This window comes from Mytilus edulis, chromosome 6 (assembly GCF_963676685.1).
Source record: "Mytilus edulis chromosome 6, xbMytEdul2.2, whole genome shotgun sequence".
NCBI lineage: Eukaryota > Metazoa > Mollusca > Bivalvia > Mytilida > Mytilidae > Mytilus > Mytilus edulis.
Genome location: NC_092349.1, coordinates 62,992,739 through 63,019,648, shown reverse-complemented (window position 1 = coordinate 63,019,648; position 26,910 = coordinate 62,992,739). Strand labels below are relative to the sequence as shown.

At 32.1% G+C, this 26,910-nt stretch overlaps 1 protein-coding gene across 4 annotated transcripts in view; it reads left to right on the top strand.

The window, feature by feature from the left end:
• The first annotated feature begins 14,766 nt into the window (after positions 1-14,766).
• The window catches only part of LOC139528079 (NAD(+) hydrolase SARM1-like), a 32,952-nt gene continuing 20,808 nt past the window's right edge, over positions 14,767-26,910 (top strand). For 2 of the 4 annotated variants that reach the window (XM_071323892.1, XM_071323889.1), the window contains exons 1-5: positions 14,767-14,864; positions 19,940-21,581; positions 22,041-22,217; positions 24,410-24,534; positions 25,232-25,464. In XM_071323892.1, coding sequence (XP_071179993.1) covers positions 19,944-21,581; positions 22,041-22,217; positions 24,410-24,534; positions 25,232-25,464 — 2,173 coding nt within the window. In that variant the 5' untranslated portion in view covers positions 14,767-14,864; positions 19,940-19,943. Of the gene's footprint in view, positions 14,865-19,939; positions 21,582-22,040; positions 22,218-24,406; positions 24,535-25,231; positions 25,465-26,910 lie in introns of all 4 variants that reach the window. The other 2 variants (XM_071323890.1, XM_071323888.1) reach the window with 1 other exon arrangement.

Here is a 26,910-nt window from a genome sequence, read left to right as displayed (position 1 = left end):
TGGTACACTCGTGTATGCTCACACTATACAGCCTGTGATTTTTGCGCGAAAACTGCTCCAACATTATCACGAGGAAGCACAACTGAAATTGACGCTACCATGCAGAACTGTTTGTCTGATCTGTAATTTTACTGATTGTGTTCTATTACGGATTGTATCATTTTAACTGATTGTGGGTTGGCATGTTCTAGGTGCAGGCATAGTAGCAAGTGCTTTTACAAATAACGCATTCGGTCTCGCTACTTTTAGATTGCATGCTATCCTTTCAGTTTGTATGTGTCATCTGGATTCATCTTCTTGATCGAATAATGAGATTTGACAATCTGTAAACAGCTATTTCCACCTGCATTCAAGATTGTAAGCAAATTATCATAAACACTTTATACAGTGTGCACGCCATACGCACGTTTCGTTAACAAAAGACTTGAATAAAAAATATAAAAAGACCAAACAAATTGCAAAGTCGGAGAGCATTAATAGCTTTAATTCCGGGACGTTTTACTATATACAGCTAAGGCAATCTATTCGTTAGGGTATCAAATCCTTAGTTTGCGATAAATTCAAAGATTATGAACTGATAATTTATATTTATGACCATTTCAATGATAATTCACTACTAGGCTGTGTTGATACCTTCGAGAGGAAACCTCCAGCCGCTTGTTCGGTCATTGACGACAGCGATGGTATCTACGTACTCCATGTTACTTTACCAATTTTTTTAAATTGAACTTTTTACAGTGTGACTGACCGATGCCATTCGGCATTCCTCGGTAGAATCCACTACTCTCCTTCTATCCGTTAGATGAGGGTACGGAATCGGCCGAGTTGAGACGAATGTGACCGATGCGTTTGGTATTGATTAAAAGAGGCGGAAGATACAAAAGGAATATTCAAACTTATAAGTCGATAACAAACTGACAACACCAGGGGGAAGAAATGAAAGACGACCAGAAAAAAATAGCAGTATACAAAACACCGGATAAAAACTAAACACACCACACCCAAACATAATTAAGGGTTATCTGAGGTGCTCGATATGTAGTCTTTGTATTATTCGAAAATAAATTGATTAAATTAATTATACATGTAGGAAATCTTATATATAGCTAACGTTATTGTATTGTGATCATTTTCTTCAATATAGATTTTTCTTCAACATCAATCTAGATTAAAAGTTTGTTTTCAGATTTGTGTACCTTTGATAATAATTTGCTATCAAAATCCTTCAAAATACCATGACTCTCGTTCAAACTCTTTCACAAGTCCTTATTTCGATTAAAATCGATCGGAAGTTTATTTGTGTTGATACAATGCCCATTTGAATACAGTATTAATTGACATTTTTTATTTGAATACTTGCCATTTATCATTAAATATTATCTATATAGAATCATCTAGGGCGTATTCTCTAAGGACTAAAATAATGGGAATCGTAGAACTCATGATTGAACCTATACTATGCTGGTCTAAGACTCAGACCAAACAATTTAAAATTGATGATAGTAAATACTAGTATGTGTCTCTTTATAACATGTTTGTACGAATATAAAAACCTTCAATAGACTCTAAAATATAATTTTAATTGCAATTGTATCTATTTTGATTATTTTAAAATGTGTTCCTACAAATGTTTGCTTTAAATTAACGAATCTATATCTCCAGTCCGACGTTCATACATAAAGATGATTTAACTTGAGCACATGAGTTAAAACGCCTTTTTTCAGATTATAAGATCTTTAAGTAAACCATCATTTACGATATAAGCATGATTAGAAAAAACCCGCCACTAATGAGTCGCATGTCGTCGAAATTTACATCTGTCAGAACAAATAATAAGCATGGTATCTTTGAGGAGTTTTATTACATGTGAAATATTTTTTACACGTATTCATGTTTCTTAAATTCCGAAATCATGGTACTTTGATTTTAAGAATAATATTGTATTTGTAATTTAAAGTTGACCTTTTTTTAAATACTCCTTTACCACAATGAATATTCATGAACTATTCACCAATGACTGTGAAGCACACAACAATTAACTGACAATGTTTTGAATCGAAAACAAATAGTCTGTTATTACCCACGTTGGTGTGCATCACTATATGATTTTTTATATTTTTTTTAAAATGCAGTAGGAATAATTTGGACTATGTTTGTGGTTTTGAGTTTCATCTTCATTGGTGGATCCAAGATATGTTACAGAGGATGTACTCCCCCCCTTTCCTGAGACAACGCACTTTAATAGCCAAAAATCCATACAGTATGAACAGTTTGGACAAAGTTTTTTTAATGTATTAATCGAAGCTCAATCTTAAGTGTAGTACTTGGTGGATGTTTTTTTCTTTTCTTTTGTCGTATATCATTTGGTCATGGTGTTATCTGTTTACTCTGGCATGGGTTTTGAGTGTTATCTTCAGTGACGTTGCCAAGATATAGTGTACAGGGTACAACGCCCTCCCCGTTTCCCTTTCCATCTTCAAAATATTTCATTTGTTTTATATTTAATCGGCCAACACACTTTTAATCTAATTTCTTTTCTCTAATTCTGAACCCCTTTTTCAAAAAACCTGGATCCGCCCCTGACCTTGGTTTATTTCGTTCCAATTTTATGAATAGAAAGTGTTAAACTTAAATTATTCAAAGTGACATATTGTTTTATCATATTTTGAAATAATTTATCTTAACTATACATACCTGGAGAATTGAACACTGAGTATATAGATTTGTCTGATACACATACTGAAACTAGTCATTACAATACATAACCATATAAGTCTTCCTATCAAAAGTTTACTAGATATAATCCTGTTTACACCATGAAAAGTTGTATACTCTGCGAATCGTCTAAAAAGATTCCTCACTTCGCTATATATGGTAGTCGTCATTTTTCTATCAAACACTGATTCTAAACGTGAAAGAAATCCTGTAAACAACCTGATTGTTTTCACGCTATTATAGCACTGATCACTGTTAATGTCTGTAATTCAAATTTGATGTCATGACATTGATCTCAGGTTAATACAGCAATGTGTTACACAAAAGAGGCAGAAAGTAATAGTTGGCATGTTATGCTATCACATATGATTCTGCAGACTTGAGGCTGTACTATTCGATTCTTTTGGGATTCTACGTTATCGCGTGTTTATAAAAATCTTATTATGAATTCGAATTTGAAAACAATGCGCCGATTGTTAACTCTCATAAGACTACTAGACTTTGCCTGTTGAATCCAGAAATAAGTTAAAATATCTAAAATATCTATTCTTCCAAATAAGGTTATAATCCAATATCTTATTTAGTTTGGTAACCATGGTGATCAGAAACATAGATAAAAAAAATGTTTTGAGTTTCTATTTAAATGTGCCATTTCAACTATTCGTGCTATTTCACTGATAAACCATCTCAGATATTAACTTAAATGACAGATATTTTGTATTCTGTATGGGTAATTAAAACACAGACTGAAACTGTAAGCCTTCTGTAAATTAAAATATCAGTTTTAAATAGCTTAGTTTAGCAATATGACAAAACATATTGACAACATACTTTGTAAGGTTTCGCCTCTCTTTTTTAAAACGGATATGAGCTCATTTTTCCTGATTTAATCAAAATGACAGCAAAGATCGAGATAATATTTCTATATATGCCGCTTTTTCTCTAATGTTTGAAACTAAACACTCAGAATACCTATTGTAAGTGTAAATAACAAATAAGAATGCAAGGAAAAAACAATTAAACATCAATCTATCATCTAACTCATTTACATTTTCATGAAGCGCGAAAATCTGTAACAAAACCAAAAATTTAATTTGCAGTCAAAATTTCGATAAACATTCCAGTAGTCTTTATTTTAAACTGTGTTATCAGGTGTAGGGTAAGATTTTAAAGGTGAATAGTATGATTTAACAAAATACACCATTTTTTAGAAGAATTAATTCAAGCCATACTTTTTCTTAAGTCAGTGCGGATTATCAAAAACGTGCTGATGCATTGTATATTCGATTCAACGGTACATTTCTTTCAAGTTTGGCAAATAACTTCTTTTAAAAACTGGGCGAGTACTATAAAACATGAATTTGTTTATATGCTTTGAATTGTTTAAATCTGAATTCATTTTTTGTTCATATCTACTTGTTTGTCGATTGTTGTTACGGAGCGCCGAATGGGGCTCTTGTGGTTTTGTACAAAATTCAATTCTGTCACAACAAAATCACTTTTGTCGTACAAAACTATGTGATACAGACTAGTTTTATGGGAACTTCAATTTTGTGATGACAAAATTCATTTTTGTAGACAAAATTCATTTTTGTCATGACAAAAGTCAAGTTTGTCCAAAAGGTATGCAAATATAAACTTATATGCATACAAATTGACTTTTGTTACCTGATATGGAAATTAAAACACAAAAGTCAATTGTGTTAGACAAGATTCAATTTTGTGAGACAAAATTGTCTTTTGTGACACAAAATTGTCTTTTGTGACACAAAATTGACAAATCAATTTTGTCTCACAAAAGTCAATTTTGTCTCACAAAAGTCAATTTTGTCTCACAAAAGTCAATTTTGTCTCACAAAAGTCAATTTTGTCTCACAAAAGTCAATTTTGTCTCACAAAAGTCAATTTTGTCTCACAAAAGTCAATTTTGTCTCACAAAAGTCAATTTTGTCTCACAAAAGTCAATTTTGTGTAACAAAAGTCGATTTTGTATGCAAATTAGTTCACAGAATCCAAACTAAACTAATTTGCATACAAAACTGACTTTTGTCAAATTAGGTAACAAAAGTCAAGTCTGTGTATCAAAAATGAATTTTGTCACTGAAAGATAATTTTGTATGACAAAATTTTAAATTTTTAGTATGCTACAAAGGAGTAGGTACAGTAAGACCCCTTTTTGGCCCCAACATATTGCAGTTTTACAAAACTGTGAAAACGTTATCTTTAAGCTATTTATTTGAAAGTAGAATGCTTCTGCTACATAAATATGGGCTGTTTTTGACAATACAATGCACATATATCGGGTACTAGCATCATTAAGTCACGCTAAATTACTGAAATCTTCAAAATTTTAGCATTTTAGTTAAATTTTAGACGGTTTCCGTCTTAAATGAAAGTGGCGTCATTCGTGTTCATTCATAATATTGAAAAGTAAGTTGTATTTGATGATAATACATAACATATATAAAGGTTGAGGATGAACACGGATGCGGCCACTTTCATTTTTGACAAAAACCATCTGAAAAGTGACGTTTTTTTTGGCATATTTGATAGATTTTTCATATTTAAGCTTGAATCGGAGCGTTTTTAATAACTAAATCAGTTAAATCTTTCACATAAACTAATCGAAGCAATTGAAATAGACACTTTAGTGTTTAAGAAGTGTCTAAAATCTTTCGTTAGATGAACTTAAAATTTGAGGCCAAAATCGGCCCTTACCGGACCTACTCCTTTTGTTAAACTGAACTCATTTTTGTTGAACAAAAGTCACTTTTGTCCGTACAAAATTGAATTTCGAGAACAAAACCACAAGAGTCCATTCGGCGCCCCGTAGTTGTTGCCATTTGGTTTCTTTTGTTGGTTTTTTGTTGTTGTTTTTTTTTTGGGGGGGGGATGGTTTGAATGTTACTTCAAATTCTTATTTATTAAATTGAAATTAATAATGTCATTATTTTTCTTAATAATCATTCTGAATGTGTTTTCTTATTACAGGACACAACCCAATTGAAATAATTATTTAAGATTTAGGTCAAGAGATCTAACAATAATTAAAAGTGTGTTGTTAAAGATCAGTTACATATCTGTACAACAATAGATTTAAGGTAGCACAATACAAAGATTTTATAACTCCAACTCCCAAGTTTTAAAATGCTGTAACTTTCTTAATAAAGCTTGAAAATTTATAAAAGTGGTAGTTTTGGATAGCTAACAGATTACTCTTTCAAATAAATGCAATGTTAGTATTATGCTTTAATTATGTAACCAATTATAATGTTAACTGTGTCTAAAATATTTTTCACCAAATTTCCACTTTCAAATGAAATTAGCTTCTGCATAGGTATCCCTAGAGGGTTGATTTTATTATATGTTGTTCCTATGGCCATTATCTACAAAAGGGTGTCTCAGATTTTAAATAGAATGTATAGAACAAATTTTACACCTAATTAATCATTATCTTCTTTTATGTGGTTAGGATGTTTACACTAATTAGAGATTTGTGAGAGAATGGAATACCATAGAGACAATCTGAGACACCCTTTTGAAGCCCAAAATGTGTTGATTAAGATTTCGTTAAAATTTTTAGTATAGTTAAAGAGATGATAGAGCTAAATTCATTCAAGTGAACGTACCCAGATTTTGCCACTAATTACATAATAATTGATTACATAATCATTGCATAATAAAAATATTGCATTCATTTAAAAGATCAATCTTTTATCTATCTATATATACCTCTTTTATTATTTTCTATGCATTCATAAGAAAGTTACAGCATTTCAAAGGTTAGTGATTGGAAGTAAAAAAATCTTTGTATTGTGCTACCTTAAGATGGCCGTTAACTAGACCTCCGATAGAGAATACTATAGTAATTGCATTTTTCTCCAAAGTTATCTTTAATTATTAACTTGATTTTCAAAATAACACTTCGTGGTAATTATCGATTTGGTCATTTCGAAAACAACAGAAGTTCTGTCAATGATCTTGAACTGATATAAAGTGATTTCCTAAAGATAAATAAACAATTCAATTTCATTATGATTTGTTCATTACGGCAGCTTTATAACATATATATACGAACGAATATCTTTAATTAAAGTTTTCCCCTCTGTGGCTGACGGTAATGAAATTCAATAGACAGAATGCTTGATTGGAAGAAATAGGTGGTTGGAAAAATCGGTACGCTAAGCCGAAGGATTACTAGGGGCCTACCGTTGGTTCGAGCCTCGCACGTAGTTGAAAACGCGAAATATGTTTTCTTTTCAATTTCGCGTGTATGAATTATTCGCGTTTACGACTTCGAGATTTCGCGTTTTGCCCTATATAATATGAAGGACGAAAACGTGATATGGCCTTCACCGGCTAACTTAGATTTATCTTTGTTTTACTTTCAATATTTACATTTTTTTTTCCTTTTGATAAACGAGTAGGCATAATTCATGGGTAATCCATCTCTAGCTAACGGTTTTAATTGAAGGTAACGTGAATATGGATTCAATGAGGTCGAATTATCCACTTGCAAATGGATATTTCATCATCGATGCTTCTTAGCTTAATTTGACAAAATTGACCCTACTGACTGCCGCTAAAACCGAATTATCATTTCACTATTTCACTTTCATTAATGATTGAACTAAATAAAAAGTATATTTTCAATTTTGTGTTTATCTCATATATAGTGCTCCTTTAAGCAATTTACCACCAACATATGTTTGAACTCACGGTAACCAACAAGCTACAAGAACTAAACTACCTCAGTTTAAAACCGTGTTGTTCTGCACTGTAATATTGTGAGTTGAACTCTGGAATTGGCACAACAATCATTTAAGGTATAACAATCATTCAAAGTGTTGGTTAAGGGACTAAATATTTTGTACAGTTTCCTGTAGAATTACATTGAAGAACATCACCATATTTATAAACCTCTTATTTCATTCCACACTATGCAATATTATTGGTAATGTGTAATGATCATACTATAGACACATACCGGTAATAGTTTCATCATATATACTGCTCTCATTGAACAGTGCATTTTATTTACTAATTGAAAAAAAAGTAAAAAATAAAGTTCTCGTGGTCTGTTTTAAATTTGTTGCACTTCTTCTCGCTGTCAATCGTTTTGTACGTGATGAAGTTGAATATCTTGGAATTTGATTCTTAAATGATAGAAAAGAAACGTGCAGGGCACAAATAATCCATTACAATATGCATAATTGTGCAATGGTATGATTAGCGTAAATTCTTCATTTTAGTTTTGATCCTCTACGATAACGCAGCACTTTCGTGACATTTTCTGATAAAGAGGCTTAATTATTTTTGGCGTAAGAGATAAGCTAACATGGAAGCACAATTTAATGTAACACGCTTTGTTTTTGATGTTTCGTTTTACCGGTTGTATTTATGAGCAGCAAATTAAATTTTGTATTTGCCATTGCAACCACATGTCAAATATAGGACCATGATGACAAAGGGAATAATTTTTGCGAACCAAAATATACCTTTCAATGTATATTAATTTGGATTTATAGATATTGTTTTGTAAAAAACCTTTGAAACTTGAAAATGAAATAATGAAATGATTGTAACTGATAACAGTGAGAACATGACACCGATCATTGTTTTGTAAAAAAGAATGATTACCATCCTTACATATAGCCAAAAATAGCTACAAACGTAAATAAAATGTATCATTATATAATCCTTTTCCTGATCAAATTAAGTACGAGATTTCTCAGGCTTTTGAATCGCAAAACAAATTGAATTCTATAATATTATTAAAGTTATCCTTATGTTAAAGAATATTATAAATTATAGCTAGAGTACTAATTATATTAAAAGTCACTTCGGAACCTTTCTTTGTGGTATCTCTGTGCGGTATAAACATGCAAGCTGAAAATTTTGTACTGTTGAAATATTGATTACAAAATGATCAAATTATTCCGACAATAAAATATGTCTAAGTTATTTGTCACATCAGACATATTCGTGGCACAATAATTAGTGCATTTCAAAGGAAACGTTCGAGTGCACCTAATAGACTTAACCCTACCAATCTATTTGTCAATAATGTCAATATCGTGATAACTTTGAAAGGATTGTTGTTTAAATTGTTGGAGGCCATACGCAGTTCATGTATTATTTTATGAATAATAGAGTGAAAAATACTGAAGAAAAGATCAAAAGACTCTATAAGAGCCTTTTATAACTGATTATGCGGTAATAACTTTGCTCATTGTTGAAGGCCGAACGGTGACCTATAGTTGTTAATGTATGTATTACTTAGTCTTTGGTGGAGAGTTGTCTCATTGGCAATTATACCACATATTCTTTTTATATAAATAGAAAAAGAAGAAATTGTCTTTTTTTTCTTTAAAAAAACGCAATGGTTTGGTCACTGGTAAATCGGTTGTCTTCCTGTCATTTTTATGAATGTAAACTATAAGTAGTGTGTCTTTTAGGGGAACATTTTTGGCTTACAGTTGTAAGTTATTTTATTTATGTCTTAGTGATTGGTATCATCATTTTGTAAAATTTTAACTTAAACAGATTGCATTGTGGGACTAAGTGTCAGAATTGTATGGATGGCAACTCTGTCTATATTAAACAGCTTAACAATCGTAACTTTAAAAGCGCAACTTTTAACATGCGTCTAATAACTGTATTTCTTGTCACTAAGCAGATCATAATAAGTAAGCACACAAGTACATGTCAAGATGTGCTACAGATTTAATGTTTTCTTTCTCACTGTAAATCTTCAAATGTGTGTTTGCATAAAAGAAATGTCTTCACTGGCGACTCTAGAGCTGAAACATGTTGTCTTCAGTTTAGCAGGGACTTAACTCTTCATGTCCTTTTTGTCATTTTTGCACAGAGGATCTAAAGGACACAGCCAGTGCAGGAAAGCTATGCTTCCAAAACGACATGTTTACAGTTAGCTACCAAATAATGCATCAAAATAATGACTTTGCGATATATTTCTAGAAATATTTGCAACTTTTGGACATAAAACACACCCTTTCTTATAAAGACAAAAAATTGTATGTATAAAGGTTTCTACCTAAAGTTTCAAAACGGACTTATTATTCAATTTTAAAGTTTAACTTGATTAAGAGTTAAATATAACAGGTCACCAACCTTAAATTGTGTTGGGCTGAAAGACCTGAAAACGTAGGCCCTACCTGTCATGCTTTTATCCTGACATCCTATATGTAAGGCTAGGAATACTTCTTTGCCATACACTTGCATATGAAAAGAAGGTAGCTAACATTTTGAAATATTTCTCAATAAATATTTTTATTCCACAAAACAGTCATGAAGAATTGCCATTTGATGTAGCTGCATGCTTCATGTGCAGCGACAAATATATCAATCATCATATAAAAAGATAGTACAATATATGTGTTGCAATACATTACTTTAATCAATTTGAAGTTCCAGTTAATAGATTCTACAAGGTATTCACAGAGAGATGTTATTGGATGAAGCTGATTCATGTTCAGCGACAAATATGTCAGCCACAATACAATAAGATAGTAATATGTATGAGTTGCAAAACATTTCTTCAGTCAAATTAAAATTCGAGTTGATAGATTCTTGTATACCAAACCAGAAAAAGCGATGTAGGAAACGTCTAAAATACACAATGCTTGATTCTATTGATATCTTGGTGTTTAATGCCACTTTCATCACTATTGGCGTTTTCATTGCGGACAATTTTTATATGTGGAAAATAAAATTAAATCGAAAATAAACCTTTTACAAATGGTAGCATCTGCCAAGTGAAAAGTTCGTTCGTGTATATTTTTAGTCGTTGGGATGCTGTCTCATTGAGGGAAACGTGCATATCCTATTCACATGTTAGCGTGCACATGTCTTTTGGTTATTTTGATTGCTAGGTTGCTGTCCCTTTGACGTTTACCCCACATTTTGAATTCTTTTTGCTGCACACTATATACTTTCAAACATGCAGTACATGTGTTATTGCATGTATTATAAAGTGAGAAAATGCTGAAGAGAAGAGCAAAGGACTAAGTAGAAAAAGAAGAAATGATGTATATTTTATTTTTGCCGTCAAAAACCGACTTGTTTTGGCTGCTCGTAAATCGGTTGTCTACACATATAGTTCCTGTCATTTTTATGAATGTAAACTATAAGTAGTGTGTCTTTTAGGGGAACATTTTTGGCTTACAGTTGTAAGTTATTTTATTTATGTCTTAGTGATTGGTATCATCATTTTGTAAAATTTTAACTTAAACAGATTGCATTGTGGGACTAAGTGTCAGAATTGTATGGATGGCAACTCTGTCTATATTAAACAGCTTAACAATCGTAACTTTAAAAGCGCAACTTTTAACATGCGTCTAATAACTGTATTTCTTGTCACTAAGCAGATCATAATAAGTAAGCACACAAGTACATGTCAAGATGTGCTACAGATTTAATGTTTTCTTTCTCACTGTAAATCTTCAAATGTGTGTTTGCATAAAAGAAATGTCTTCACTGGCGACTCTAGAGCTGAAACATGTTGTCTTCAGTTTAGCAGGGACTTAACTCTTCATGTCCTTTTTGTCATTTTTGCACAGAGGATCTAAAGGACACAGCCAGTGCAGGAAAGCTATGCTTCCAAAACGACATGTTTACAGTTAGCTACCAAATAATGCATCAAAATAATGACTTTGCGATATATTTCTAGAAATATTTGCAACTTTTGGACATAAAACACACCCTTTCTTATAAAGACAAAAAATTGTATGTATAAAGGTTTCTACCTAAAGTTTCAAAACGGACTTATTATTCAATTTTAAAGTTTAACTTGATTAAGAGTTAAATATAACAGGTCACCAACCTTAAATTGTGTTGGGCTGAAAGACCTGAAAACGTAGGCCCTACCTATCATGCTTTTATCCTGACATCCTATATGTAAGGCTAGGAATACTTCTTTGCCATACACTTGCATATGAAAAGAAGGTAGCTATCATTTTGAAATATTTCTCAATAAATATTTTTATTCCACAAAACAGTCATGAAGAATTGCCATTTGATGTAGCTGCATGCTTCATGTGCAGCGACAAATATATCAATCATCATATAAAAAGATAGTACAATATATGTGTTGCAATACATTACTTTAATCAATTTGAAGTTCCAGTTAATAGATTCTACAAGGTATTCACAGAGAGATGTTATTGGATGAAGCTGATTCATGTTCAGCGACAAATATGTCAGCCACAATACAATAAGATAGTAATATGTATGAGTTGCAAAACATTTCTTCAGTCAAATTAAAATTCGAGTTGATAGATTCTTGTATACCAAACCAGAAAAAGCGATGTAGGAAACGTCTAAAATACACAATGCTTGATTCTATTGATATCTTGTTGTTTAATGCCACTTTCATCACTATTGGCGTTTTCATTGCGGACAATTTTTATATGTGGAAAATAAAATTAAATCGAAAATAAACCTTTTACAAATGGTAGCATCTGCCAAGTGAAAAGTTCGTTCGTGTATATTTTTAGTCGTTGGGATGCTGTCTCATTGAGGGAAACGTGCATATCCTATTCACATGTTAGCGTGCACATGTCTTTTGGTTATTTTGATTGCTAGGTTGCTGTCCCTTTGACGTTTACCCCACATTTTGAATTCTTTTTGCTGCACACTATATACTTTCAAACATGCAGTACATGTGTTATTGCATGTATTATAAAGTGAGAAAATGCTGAAGAGAAGAGCAAAGGACTAAGTAGAAAAAGAAGAAATGATGTATATTTTATTTTTGCCGTCAAAAACCGACTTGTTTTGGCTGCTCGTAAATCGGTTGTCTACACATATAGTTCCTGTCATTTTTATGAATGTAAACTATAAGTAGTGTGTCTTTTAGGGGAACATTTTTGGCTTACAGTTGTAAGTTATTTTATTTATGTCTTAGTGATTGGTATCATCATTTTGTAAAATTTTAACTTAAACAGATTGCATTGTGGGACTAAGTGTCAGAATTGTATGGATGGCAACTCTGTCTATATTAAACAGCTTAACAATCGTAACTTTAAAAGCGCAACTTTTAACATGCGTCTAATAACTGTATTTCTTGTCACTAAGCAGATCATAATAAGTAAGCACACAAGTACATGTCAAGATGTGCTACAGATTTAATGTTTTCTTTCTCACTGTAAATCTTCAAATGTGTGTTTGCATAAAAGAAATGTCTTCACTGGCGACTCTAGAGCTGAAACATGTTGTCTTCAGTTTAGCAGGGACTTAACTCTTCATGTCCTTTTTGTCATTTTTGCACAGAGGATCTAAAGGACACAGCCAGTGCAGGAAAGCTATGCTTCCAAAACGACATGTTTACAGTTAGCTACCAAATAATGCATCAAAATAATGACTTTGCGATATATTTCTAGAAATATTTGCAACTTTTGGACATAAAACACACCCTTTCTTATAAAGACAAAAAATTGTATGTATAAAGGTTTCTACCTAAAGTTTCAAAACGGACTTATTATTCAATTTTAAAGTTTAACTTGATTAAGAGTTAAATATAACAGGTCACCAACCTTAAATTGTGTTGGGCTGAAAGACCTGAAAACGTAGGCCCTACCTGTCATGCTTTTATCCTGACATCCTATATGTAAGGCTAGGAATACTTCTTTGCCATACACTTGCATATGAAAAGAAGGTAGCTAACATTTTGAAATATTTCTCAATAAATATTTTTATTCCACAAAACAGTCATGAAGAATTGCCATTTGATGTAGCTGCATGCTTCATGTGCAGCGACAAATATATCAATCATCATATAAAAAGATAGTACAATATATGTGTTGCAATACATTACTTTAATCAATTTGAAGTTCCAGTTAATAGATTCTACAAGGTATTCACAGAGAGATGTTATTGGATGAAGCTGATTCATGTTCAGCGACAAATATGTCAGCCACAATACAATAAGATAGTAATATGTATGAGTTGCAAAACATTTCTTCAGTTAAATTAAAATTCGAGTTGATAGATTCTTGTATACCAAACCAGAAAAAGCGATGTAGGAAACGTCTAAAATACACAATGCTTGATTCTATTGATATCTTGTTGTTTAATGCCACTTTCATCACTATTGGCGTTTTCATTGCGGACAATTTTTATATGTGGAAAATAAAATTAAATCGAAAATAAACCTTTTACAAATGGTAGCATCTGCCAAGTGAAAAGTTCGTTCGTGTATATTTTTAGTCGTTGGGATGCTGTCTCATTGAGGGAAACGTGCATATCCTATTCACATGTTAGCGTGCACATGTCTTTTGGTTATTTTGATTGCTAGGTTGCTGTCCCTTTGACGTTTACCCCACATTTTTAATTCTTTTTGCTGCACACTATATACTTTCAAACATGCAGTACATGTGTTATTGCATGTATTATAAAGTGAGAAAATGCTGAAGAGAAGAGCAAAGGACTAAGTAGAAAAAGAAGAAATGATGTATATTTTATTTTTGCCGTCAAAAACCGACTTGTTTTGGCTGCTCGTAAATCGGTTGTCTACAAATATAGTTCCTGTCATTTATATGAATGTATACTATAATAGATAATGTGTCTTTATAAAGGAAAAATTTTTGACTTCAGTTAAAAATGTCAGATTCACGTTAAAATTGCCATTTAAGTTAATTCAGTCTGTTATTTATTGTTTATTGATTTGTATCCTCAGAGGCGGATTTAGTGGGGGGGGGGGGGGGGGGGGGCAGGGGGCCCCTTTTTGTGAAAAAAAAATTTGGTTGCTTATATAGGGAATCATTGAAGCGTGACTGGAGTGGGCCGGCCACCCCCTCTTAATAGGTCAGTCAGTGGGCCCCCACTTATGTAAATTTCTGAAGGATGCATCACTTTTTTCAAAATTTAACCTATACAGCTTGCATGATACTGTGGAATTAATTGTCAGAATTGTACAAATGGCAACTCTGTCTATTTTAACAGCTTTTTAGCCTTTTAAGTCTGACTAATGATTAAATTTCATTAAATGCACAAAGAGAGACTGACAGAGTTATCCTTCTTCTTTTAACTCTTCTGTGTTAAAAGTAAATAAATGAAGGATATTTTCGGGAATGTATTTTACGCAAATTCCTCAACCATTTGTCAGTGAATGATAAAGTGCCCATATGGTAAGAAAAGGGACGATCCATATACCTCTTTCCAATTCAATCATTATTGTTTTTATCATATGTATCAGTTTTTTAGTGCAGTACGTTTTACACAAAAAGTGTATGTCTGCGTTTGTTTACATATTTTGTCATTTATGGTCATCTGATCAAATATGTCATTTCGAAACAACGGAGATGCCAACGTGTCCTGCATAATTTTTTGTATAACAGCATTCGGTGGATGTAATAATAATGTGAACTTCATATCAAACTTTAAATATAGAAAATTTGGTAAACACACAAATTGTGTGGCTACATCATACAATAAACTGGCCCCCTGTTGTGTTCACTTATCCTACACTGACAATAGGTATGGCCTAAATCCCGTGGTCCGAATTCGGTATCGGGATCGTTCGCCCTGATTACATGTTCGCCCTAGGTTCGTTCGCACTGAGTTTGTTCGCCCTGGTAATCCGTTCGCCCTGGGTTCGTTCGCCCTATTTTTATTTATGATATGTACAATGTATACGTTACATTTATGAAAGAAATATATATTTATATATATTAAAATTTATCTATATCTATTACAAGTTAAATACAGAATATTAATGAAATAAAATTCTTGGCTGCATTGTTACACTTTATTTTATAATTACTTTTAATTACTGTTGATTGAATTTTGATTGCTGATAATTTGAAATCTTTGATATCACTGATTGTTATATGAACATGATGAATTGCCTTTGATGGATTAATAATGAAAATAACATTTTTCTCAAATAAAATTTTTACAAAGTTATTGCCAAACTGTACAAGCCGTCCGACAACCCACTAGACAACGTTCAGCCGCTGCAGTAAAGAATTTTAGATCAATTAACACTTTGAACTTTGAACACTTTCTTATGTATAACTTTAGTGCTCCTAATGTATCATTTTTATTGATCAAATCATGTGTGGAAATGTACCGGTAAAGTAAAAGGATGTGTGATAGGGATTTCCTAGTAACGTAATTACATACAGATACTAACTTAGTTCTCAATAGTTCGTAAATAGTCTGCGAAATTGAAGACTGGCTTCAACATATAAATTAAATACACACAACACAACACTATAATAAAAAATAAAAATCAGGGCGAACGGTCTCAGGGCGAAACGGAACTAGGGCGAACAGTAACTAGGGCGAACCGAAATCAGGGCGGACGGACCCGGATTCTCCGAATTCTGACCACGGAATTTAATAATTTGACGAGACTAGTACATCATGTGCTATGTTTGATTATGTATTATACTGATAACAAATCAAAGAGAAATTAGCACATTTATAACCCTACTGAGTTCTTTAGGGAATGAAAGATACCGGCTCAGTTTGTCAAGAACATGTTAACACGCTCGTTGGTCATTTATCTGCGAGTACCACCATAGGGTTAATTAACAGATACTTGTTTATTTTGCGGCATCGCACTAGTAATATTTGAGGTCAATTTCCTATCACTTTAATTGGCTAGTTTTATTAGCGAATCGTTGAATTTGTACGACTCGTCCAATTAATGCCAATGTGACAATAGCTCCAACCCGTTCCTTCGGTGCGAAGCTATAGATAGAACGGCGGACCAGTTTACATCATACAAATGAATCCATGATATCTCGGCCTATAACAAAATTGGACTACAACAAACTCGGCCTATAACATAATAATTATACACTGTATATTGTGGGACCCTCCTATAATGCCTTCTTGTACTTTAGGGGTCCCACAACCTATATATATATACATGTACAAGCCGAAACCATATAAACAACCAATATAACAGACATATACAAGCCAATATCATATAAACAATCAATACAACAGAATACATGTATATAATATTATACAAAATGTATTTAAATACACTCTATATTGTGGGACCCTCCATTTTTTAACAGTAATGTTGGGACCCCTAAAGTAAAGGAAGGCCACATAATTGGCCTCACAAAATCTAACTATAACAAACTTGGACTATACAAAACTCAGACTACTTGAAGAATATAAGTATGATCATGATGATGTTTGATGTTGTTTTCTTTATTTCGAAATTAATTATCAAATACTTCATTTGAAATTAATTATGATTTACAACATATACAATAAACGTATTTACACTTTTGGTATTTAGATGTATTTTGCCTCTGAATGTCCTTATGTCAACTCCGAATAACCTTTTGATGTAAAGCACAGTCATTTTTTCGTTATGACGTCAAATGTTTTGAATTATGATGTCAAAGTTTATGGGAACCTGTGTGATTATATGTAATGGTGGACAAATTTGCATACAAGTGTAAATACGTCTATTAATTAAATAATTTATTTTTAACATTTTAGAAGCGAGTAATATGCATGATATACATTACTTTAACAAGATATGTTTAAAACTGAAGAAAAGTTACAATACATGCATTTAACATGTTTAAGAGGGGGGAATGAGCGTTATCTGGACTCCAGGATTGGGTGTTTTTAAGCTGGGGATTTCGGGATTAGTCCTTTAGGGATCTGGGAATTTCTGGATGTCAGATTTAAATTTCTATGAGTTAGGGACCTTACGATTTCAAGTTTTTCAGCCCAGGATTTCGGGATTAGGATCCCTCCTATCCCACCACCCCTCCCCCTCCCTTATTAAACAAAGAAAATCTACCACTTATTTGTCTTTTATAAATTATTATTTGTAATAGTGTCCCTCTCAAAATAGGCTATTATATGCATGATATGCATATCTTATTTACTGGAAATATGACATCATGCCATATGTATCATTGACACATTTTTAATCACAACTGACACATGCACTGTCCACACTTGGGTTTTTGATTATTTTTATTGCATGATCACACAAATACTCAGCTTTTCTGGAGCTCTGACACATGTTCCTTATGCATGCTGTGATATGATCTTTCTAATTTTAATGCCAAATTAGAGATTTTCCACCATTTTCACAATCAACTGATGAACATGAACATAGAAAATGATAGTGCAGATGGGGCATCGTATACTGAGGAAACATTCTTGTTTACTCCCACAATGCAAAGAGATATATTTTAGTACAATGTAGGAAGTTTATTTGAACTTACTGTAAGGGGTACAACTTATTCTTTTTAAGTAATATTTATATACTTGAAAATCAGATGTAAATTATAAATTCGTATTTTTATTATAATTATTAGTCAGTCATAGTCAATTTGTCAATTTCCAATTTTCTTTTTTATTGATATTTAAAAAAATTCTTACATTGTAGACTAGTAATTTTTTGAACTACTTACACATGTTAAATTCTCAAGTTCATAACATGCTTCAATTTTTTTTCCTTTATGCATTTTATTTTTATTTATTTTTAGATAAAAGTTCATCATGTTCATTATTTTAACTCAAGAACTTTACAAAAATATGTTATATATGGTACATTTTTGTACATGTATTTAAGTAAGCTCTTCATGGTCTTTATTAATGGTTCCCTGTACATTTTCTGTATGCTGTTTATTTAAGTCAGTTTAACAAAATGTTTTAAAAAAAACATACAAATGAGAATATTGTCATTTTACATGAAATTGTTCATTAATTTTATAAATTTATGAATAGGAAAAACAACCATTAGTGACAGACAATTAAATAGTTATGTACTCAAGTAAAAAATACATTGTTACTTATTACAGTACATATACATGCATACATTTATAAGGTAATTCTAAAAGACTTGGTAAGGGAGATAACTTAAATTTACCAATATAAATACATGTATAGATTAATAATTAAAATTCACAGTAAAACTTCAAATGGTCTGCAATTTTATTTACTATTGTCTTTTTGTTTCGCCTACAAGGCAGACGTCATCAGTATGTGGTATCTACATGTACATGCATGTCTATGTCATAGTCAGAGCTCAGACATAAGTAAGTCTGAATCTGCTTTTGACTTACTCTATTCACATTTTGACTTATACATGTTATAGAGGTCTTAATTTGTAAGTTTTAGGATTTGTCTCCCTTAAATGCAAGACAAAATACAACTTTAATAAGTCAAATTTTGTAAAGCAAGAAATAATTGACCAGAAACAAAAAGTTGCAAATATCGACTCCAACAAGTTGATAAATTAACTTCAACATGTTCAAGACCCAAGCATATATTTATAAAAATGTCATGCATCTTAATCAAATAATGACAACATTGAAAGACAATGCTTTGTCTTCTAAAGAAAAATATGAATGAGAGTCCTAAAAAATCGGAGAGAATGTTAATTAACCTTACAATGAAACCACCTGGAACCACACATAATGAGGTAAAACATCTGTTTTTAGTAAGCATGTTCAATTAGATAATTGACATGATTAAATATAGACAATAGATATCTCAAGTCCTTGTGGACTCTCAGACAGGGTTTTGCTGTCATAGGTGGTGTACAATGTACTTTGGCCACCAAGTAAAATTAAGTTTTTTCATCAACATAAATACATGTAGACCTTTACAAGTCTGTCATTTTCTGACTTAAATAAGTCTAAAATTGAAAACACATTTTTTTAATGAATACATGTTTTAGATTGAAATACGCTATGGCATGAAGTTCAAAACCAATATAAATTTAACATAAATATAGAAAGATGTGGTATACATGTACAAATATGTATGTGCCAATGAGACAACACTCCATCCAAGTCACAATTTATAAAAATAAACCATTATAGGTCAAGGTAACTATGGTCTTCAACATGGAGCCTTCACTAGACAGGCTTATGCTGAAAACAGCAAGCTACATGTATATTTTTAAGGGCCTCAAAAAATTACTAGTGTAAAACCATTCAATCAGGAAAACCAATGGTCTAATCTGTATGAAAAAAAATGCGGAATGAGAAACACTTTTGAATCACATCAACAAATGACGACTACTGAACATCAGATTCCTGTAAACAGGTGCAGGGTTTGTAAACGTTTTAATGGTACCAAACCTTCAACCTTATTTGAAACAACTGTGTAACATCACAACATAGTAGCACACTATAAAATATCAATTGGATATAAGTTTAATAGGAAAAAGGAAAAATTGTGTATCAAACTTGTTATTTTTTTTCAGAATAATGGATAGGAAGGGGAAATTGAGATCATTGGACAATGATGATGATGACGATGATTTTGATTCCATGTTTAGTAGGACTGGTCCCCTGTTGGAAAGGAAAGGTATCAGATCCATGAATAAATTTGATCCAGACAAAATGATTGACAAATCTGTATCAGAAAGTTCCTTGTTTAAAGAAGCAAGAGCTCAGAAATCCAACAAATCAGTATCGTACAAAGCAGCTGCACACAGTTCCTCAGATAATATAGATGACAACACAGGGATATTAGGGAATAAGAAAGTTTCTGAAAGTGCCAAAGTCTATTTTGATTTGTCCAAGTCTGAGGAAACTGAACAAGCCGCTATGAGTATGAAGATGTCCAGTAAGGACGAAAGAGGCATGGGAAAAATGGTCCAAGCTGAAGCCAGTAAAAGTAGTGTTCAGATGGGTCAAAAATCATCAGTAGAGGCGTACAAACAAGTAGACAGTAAGAGTAAGGGTATAATGTCCTCACAAGCCTCCGAAGAATCTAGCTCTTACTCCAAATCTAAAGAAGTAAAATTTCGCAGCTCAGAATGTTCATCCGTGCAGTCATCCATGTCTTGTTTATCTCAAGATTCTTTCTCACAAGACGGCATTATTGATGATTTGATGGAGAAAGAGGAAGCTGTACCTGCTCTATGTTTAAAATATCCCCTTGAACTCCCCCCGTCATACTCAAGTGACTCTCATATTTCCTGGCAGTGCCTAACAAATCTAAAAGTCAGTTATCAAAAATCGTCAAGAAATTTAGAACAACACATAGAAGCCATAAAAAATGCAAATGGTAATGTTAACGAGGAGATAAAACATTTAAACAGCATTTTAAGAGTAATAGAACATGCATGGAAAATGGAAATATATGGACGAGACTTATCCTACGGTTTATGTGATGTCATCAGACAGGAGGGAATTCTGGATATGGTCATACAAAATTGCTCATCTTCAAATAAAGACCTTCTTAAAGCATCTGCTGGTTTACTCGAACAAATACTATCAACAGAAAATAGAAAATACGTGGTCGAGAATGGTCTAGAAACAGTTATCAACATGACGTTAAGTTTGAAAGATAATCACGAATTTGCAAAATATACAACCGGTATCTTAGAGGGATTGTTCAAGGTTTCTGCCGAGGCAGCATCTAAAATGGTGGCACTTGGTGGACTTGATATTATACTTCACTGGTGTAGAAGTGCTGATCTTGGAGTATTACGACGATGTGCCAAAGCTATTTCTAATTTGTCTTTGTTTGGAGGAAGTGAAGTTCAAGAGGAAATGGCAACACATAATGTTCCTGAGTGGTTATTCCCCTTGGCATTTATGGCAGACGACAATATTCGCTATTATGCCTGTTTAGCAATTTGCGTCCTTGTCGCCAATAAAGAACTTGAAGCAGCTGTGATGAAATCTGGGACATTGGACCTTGTAATGCCATTTATAAACAGTACAAAACCATCAGTGTTTGCTAAAAATGACCTTGCACATCGTCAAGGTCGTGACAGCATCTACTTGGAACACCTCATCCCTTTACTATCTAGTCGAAGAGAAGAAGCCCAAGCACTTGCTGCTTTTCATTTTGCGATGGAAGCTGGGATAAAAGCTGAACAAGGAAGAGTCGGGGTAAATTCTAAAAGTTAAACACTTTTCAAAAAAATAGTCTTTATCACATGTATACATATTTGTACATACGTAGTCTTATACACAAAACATTGGAAGGAACTGACATTTCTAAGTTCTCTTGAATTTTCTTAACTTTTTAGAAGAAGAAAAAGGATAACCATATGATAATCTTTATACAGTTCAGTAAATATTCACAACAAATAATGGACAATAATCATGCTGGTAAAAACAGTTTTAAAAAATTTATTGACTGATGTCATAAAAAGATTTAAAAAGAACAAAATTGAATTATTTCTTTTAAATTTTAAATTTTACCCTAGATATCATTTAAAATGTATCCTCATTTTTATGTTAAAAATAAAAAAAATACACAATAATACACATGATAAAGGTTAATTTATTCTCATGATATATCATTGAACCTAAATATTTTTATATTCATGTATTCTTTTGATATAGATATTTTATGATATTGGTGCTATTGAACCCCTGAAAACTGTAGCTAGTAGTCCCAATGCCACAGCATCAAAGCTAGCAGCCCAGGCTTTAAAGATCATAGGAGAAGATGTGCCACATAAACTTACACCTCAAGTGCCTGTCTGGAATATAGAGGATGTAGCTCACTGGATTAAACAGGTATTAGTTTAAGCACTTTTCATACCGGTACATGCCAACTTTTCAAAATGTTCATGGGGGTTTTACGTGCAAGATGGCTCTTGTAATTCTCAAAAACCTTCAAGGGGGTCTTCAAATGAATTTTTATGTTGTTTTTTCAATTCTTCATACTTTTATAAGCCTAAAGCCATTGTAAAATTAATTGTTTTTTTAAGATTGTGGAAACTACTGCTCTTTCAAAATTTCCATTTAGGAGCCTCCTTGGTGGAAATCCCCCCCCCCCAAAAAAAAAGTGACAGTTGGCAGGTATTACTTACATATGAGTTGCGTGCGATAGAATGCAAATGAATTTCAATACAACTGTTAAACTTTTTTCGGGTTGCAAAAATTTCTATGGTAAGTATGTAACTGTTTGAAATTGAGCTGCCATAAGAACCCTACAAAAAAGGGCAAATTCATCTTTAATTTTGTGTTTGATTGTTGGGAAATTAATCAAGATCTTTTACGTGAACACATATACATGAACATGCATAAGGTTGATTTCTATGTGACGCGCTTCATACATTTGTATATTTATTATCATGTGCGGCTCATATACATATTATCATGCACATTTAAATTTTTGATGCATGAATATTCAAATTCTAAAAAAAGATTTATGTATGGTCCATTAATTCATTCACAAGCGAAACTAAAGGTATATCATATGTATGGACCAATTAACTCACAAAAGAAATAAAATATTTTTGTATGGACCAACTCACTCATAAAATAAACTTAAGTCTAAATGACACACATATATGTAAAGTTAGGCTTATTATTTCAGACTTGAAACGGAAATGGTTTGTAGTGTATTTCTAAGTCAGTGAAATCTCTATGCATTACTTGTTTTCCTGACTGAATTTACTGTAACTGTCAAAACTATACATCTATATACCATATCATGCATATAGGGGGTTATTTTCGCGGGTGTAAAATTTAGCGATTTTCCTTGAATAATGTATACAAAATATTTTGAAGGTTATTATTTATGTGGATTCAAAACATTTATCCGTACCATTGCATGTACACTTTTAATTTGGCAGAATTTATTTAGGCGATTTTGTTCTATCATATCAGCAAAAATAAGCGAAAATTTACAACCCACGAAAATAACCCGCTATACGGTACAAATGTTTTATGTAATTATAACAAGATCTTCTTTTAAATCATTTTCATCTTGATAAGATGCTCCTTCTTTGGTTTTGGGGTCTAGAATTGATAGAATTTACATATATATATATCCAATTCTTGCATGTTATATTTCGTTATCATGGTTACAGTGTCACATGACTGTATGGTATGATCTGTCATTCCAATTGGTTAATTTGCTTTAATAAGGAGGAAGTATAAAACAAGGAAGAGCAATTACCACAGCCCTAAAATAGCAAAATTAGTAACATTTTCAATCCTTTAAATTATGGTTATTTTATAGATAAACAAATAAGATGAATTAAACACTTTAAGTGCAGAAGTATCAGTTATGATGTCCTTATGAACATGTGATGATAAAGTTGAGCCAAATGCTTCTACTTTCACTATAAAATATTATTTTACCTACAATAACATCTAGATCTCCATATAACACGTACATCTAAAACTAGAATATCTTTTTGTGTTTGACTTTGATCTCAAAATAATGCAATATTTGTAGGTTTTTATAGGCCCATTTATGGGATTATCATGGCATACTATTGTCTGTCCGTCCGCCTGTCCATTCATCTGTTGTCAACATGTCAGACATTATCTCAATATGCTTCAACCAATTGGCATAAAACTTTGGTGAATTGTTAATATCTATTGATGTGAGCTCCCTTTGGTTTTTTTATATTAATTTTAGATTTACATTTACATTTCCGAGTTTCACCAATTTGCAAGAAACTTTGGTCCATTGTTTATATCTATTGACATGAGCTCCCTTTTGATTTTTATAAATTTTAGAATTTACATTTCCGAGTTATGGGATTTTATTCATAAAAAGGGTTGATTTTCCAGTTTTCAGGCAATACCTTCAGTGCTTTTAGCCATTTTCATTTACTTCGGTAACTTTGACATTTGACATGAAGGCCCAAATAATTTATTTTTTGGGATTTTTCCAAATGCATATCTCATATGACTGTAGTCCAAGTGGTGTCTCTAATATAAGGTATTTATAACATGCCTCTTGTTAGCAGGTTGGATTTAAAGACTATGTTGATGCCTTTGTAAGCTGTCGAGTAGATGGAGATATTCTATTACTGTTAACTGAAGATGAACTCCAGAATAGTATAGGAATGACGTGTAAAATAGCAAGAAAGAGGTTAGTTGTGATTAAAGATTAAAAACTTAGTAATGAATTCACAATACTAGAGTCTAATGCTATCTGTGGGCACCAAACAATAATATTTGATTGACAACAGCCTGAACAATTAGAATGAAACCAATGATATTTTTTTCGCTTTATCAAATTGGATACATGTACAAACAGCGAAATTACCTATATAAAATCAATGGCAAGTTGACCCTAACATGTCCCAATAAGTGTATATGTTTCTGCTCTACAAATGTATCTCTGTATGCATCAGTCTGAAAATATTTTGACTGTTTTCACATAAATAATGAGATGTATTTTTATTGTTTGCATTTTGTGACACCTAATTTTTTTGGCACATTTTACAAAAATTATTTAAATTCATAACATAATGAACATTGAAAATATATGTAGTCAAATATTTGATAGTTGTTTACATATAATTATTGTTGCAAAGATGTAATTATTGATTGATTGATTGTAGATTGCAATATATCAAGAGTCCAAAATAAGTGTATTGAAAGAATTATACGATCATAATGAAAAAAATCAAAAATCAGTGAAATTAAGTGCTCAGTGAATATAAAAGATATCATGTGGATTTCGTATTTCATCCTGTTTTTTAATCTGATAAACGTTCACCAGCTACCCTTGCTTAATTATTCCCTAAATAAAATATTCAAGAAATGACTGTATGTTTTTTTAGATTTTTAAGGGAGTTGAAAGGTCTAAAAGTGACGGCTGATTATTCATCTTGTGATCGTAGCCAGATTGATAGCTGGATGATGAAGATATTACCAGACCTGTCCCAATACACATACTGTATGCTGAAGAATGGAATGAGTAAAGAATTACTGTCCACTACAAGTCATGAAGAGCTGAAAGAATGTGGAGTCACTAACCCTATCCACCGTAGACTTATACTGGAACATATTGATGGTAACTTTATAAGTAAAGAAAGGCATTGAGTTAATATTAATGAGACAGCAATAACAACACAAAAAACTGTAAAATATTAAGGTTTTCATGTAGTGTTCAGCAAGCTCAGGACCTTTATCACCATTTGCTGAATAGATTTTACAGAGAGTACTTAAGGTGGTACCTAACACTACAGGGAGATAACTCTGTAAAATCAGCTAAATGCTTTAATTACCTTGTGTTGTTTATGGAATATTAAGCGTCTCGATGATCAAAATAAGTGCTTGTCAAACTGCTATATAACCAGTGTAATTTTCCTGATAAAACGGTTGGTTCAAATTTTTTGAAATTTTTATATTTTTGTTAAAGAGTCAAAGTAAATACTTTGTCAAAATTTTACAAAAATTAAACGAGCCAAATTTATTTTAGTTAAGGTGTTGGGTACCACCTTAAAAGATCTGCCATTGACAATAAATGCTTTTCAAAAGAACAGTCAGACATCCACTGACAAGTTACAAGTTAACCAGAACATTCACATGATCATGTGGTGGGGTAAAACTAAAGGAGTAGGTTCAGTAAGACCCCTTTTTGGCCCCAAAATATAGCAGTTTTACAAAATTGTTAAAATGTAAACTTTTAGTTATTTATTGGACAGTAGAATGCTTCTGCTACATAAATATGGACTGTTTTTGACAATACAATGCACATATATCGGGTACTAGCACCATTAAGTCATGCTAAACTACTGATATCTTCACAATTCTAGCATTTTTGTTAAATTTTAGACAGTTTTCGTGTGAAACGAAAGTGGCCGCATTCGTGTTCATCCTTAATATTGAAATGTAAGTTGTATTTTATGATAATACATAATATATATAAAGGCTGAGGATGAACACGGATGCGGCCACTTTCATTTTTGACAAAAATCATCTGAAAAGTGACATTTTTCGGCATATTTGGTAGATTTTTCATATTTGAGCTTGAATCGGGTTGTTTTTAATGACTATATCAGTTAAAATCTTTCACATAAACTAATTGATTCAAATGAAATAGACACTTAAGTGTTTAAAAAGTGGTCAAAATCTTTCGTAAGATAAACTTGAAATTTGAGGCCAAAATCGGTCCTTACCGGACCTACTCCTTTATAGAACTCAATCTTCCCTCTTTCTTTGGAAATTGGAACGAACAAAATAATGGGAAGAAGTCAGATGTAAAAAGAGAGTTAACTCAATAATGTCAGTATTGTAGAAATAAAGAGTCTCAATACGTTGCAATACCACACATCCTTTAAACCAAAACACAAATTTAAAGACATCTAGAGGTTTATACAAGGATGCCAATAGATCTTGAACAATAATTTGTGTCAAGACCATACATAATACAGTTAATCTATCAGACTCAAGACAAATTGAGAATAAATTAAACTAATATCAAAGATTTGCCATCAACACCAGATTGTCTGTTGGA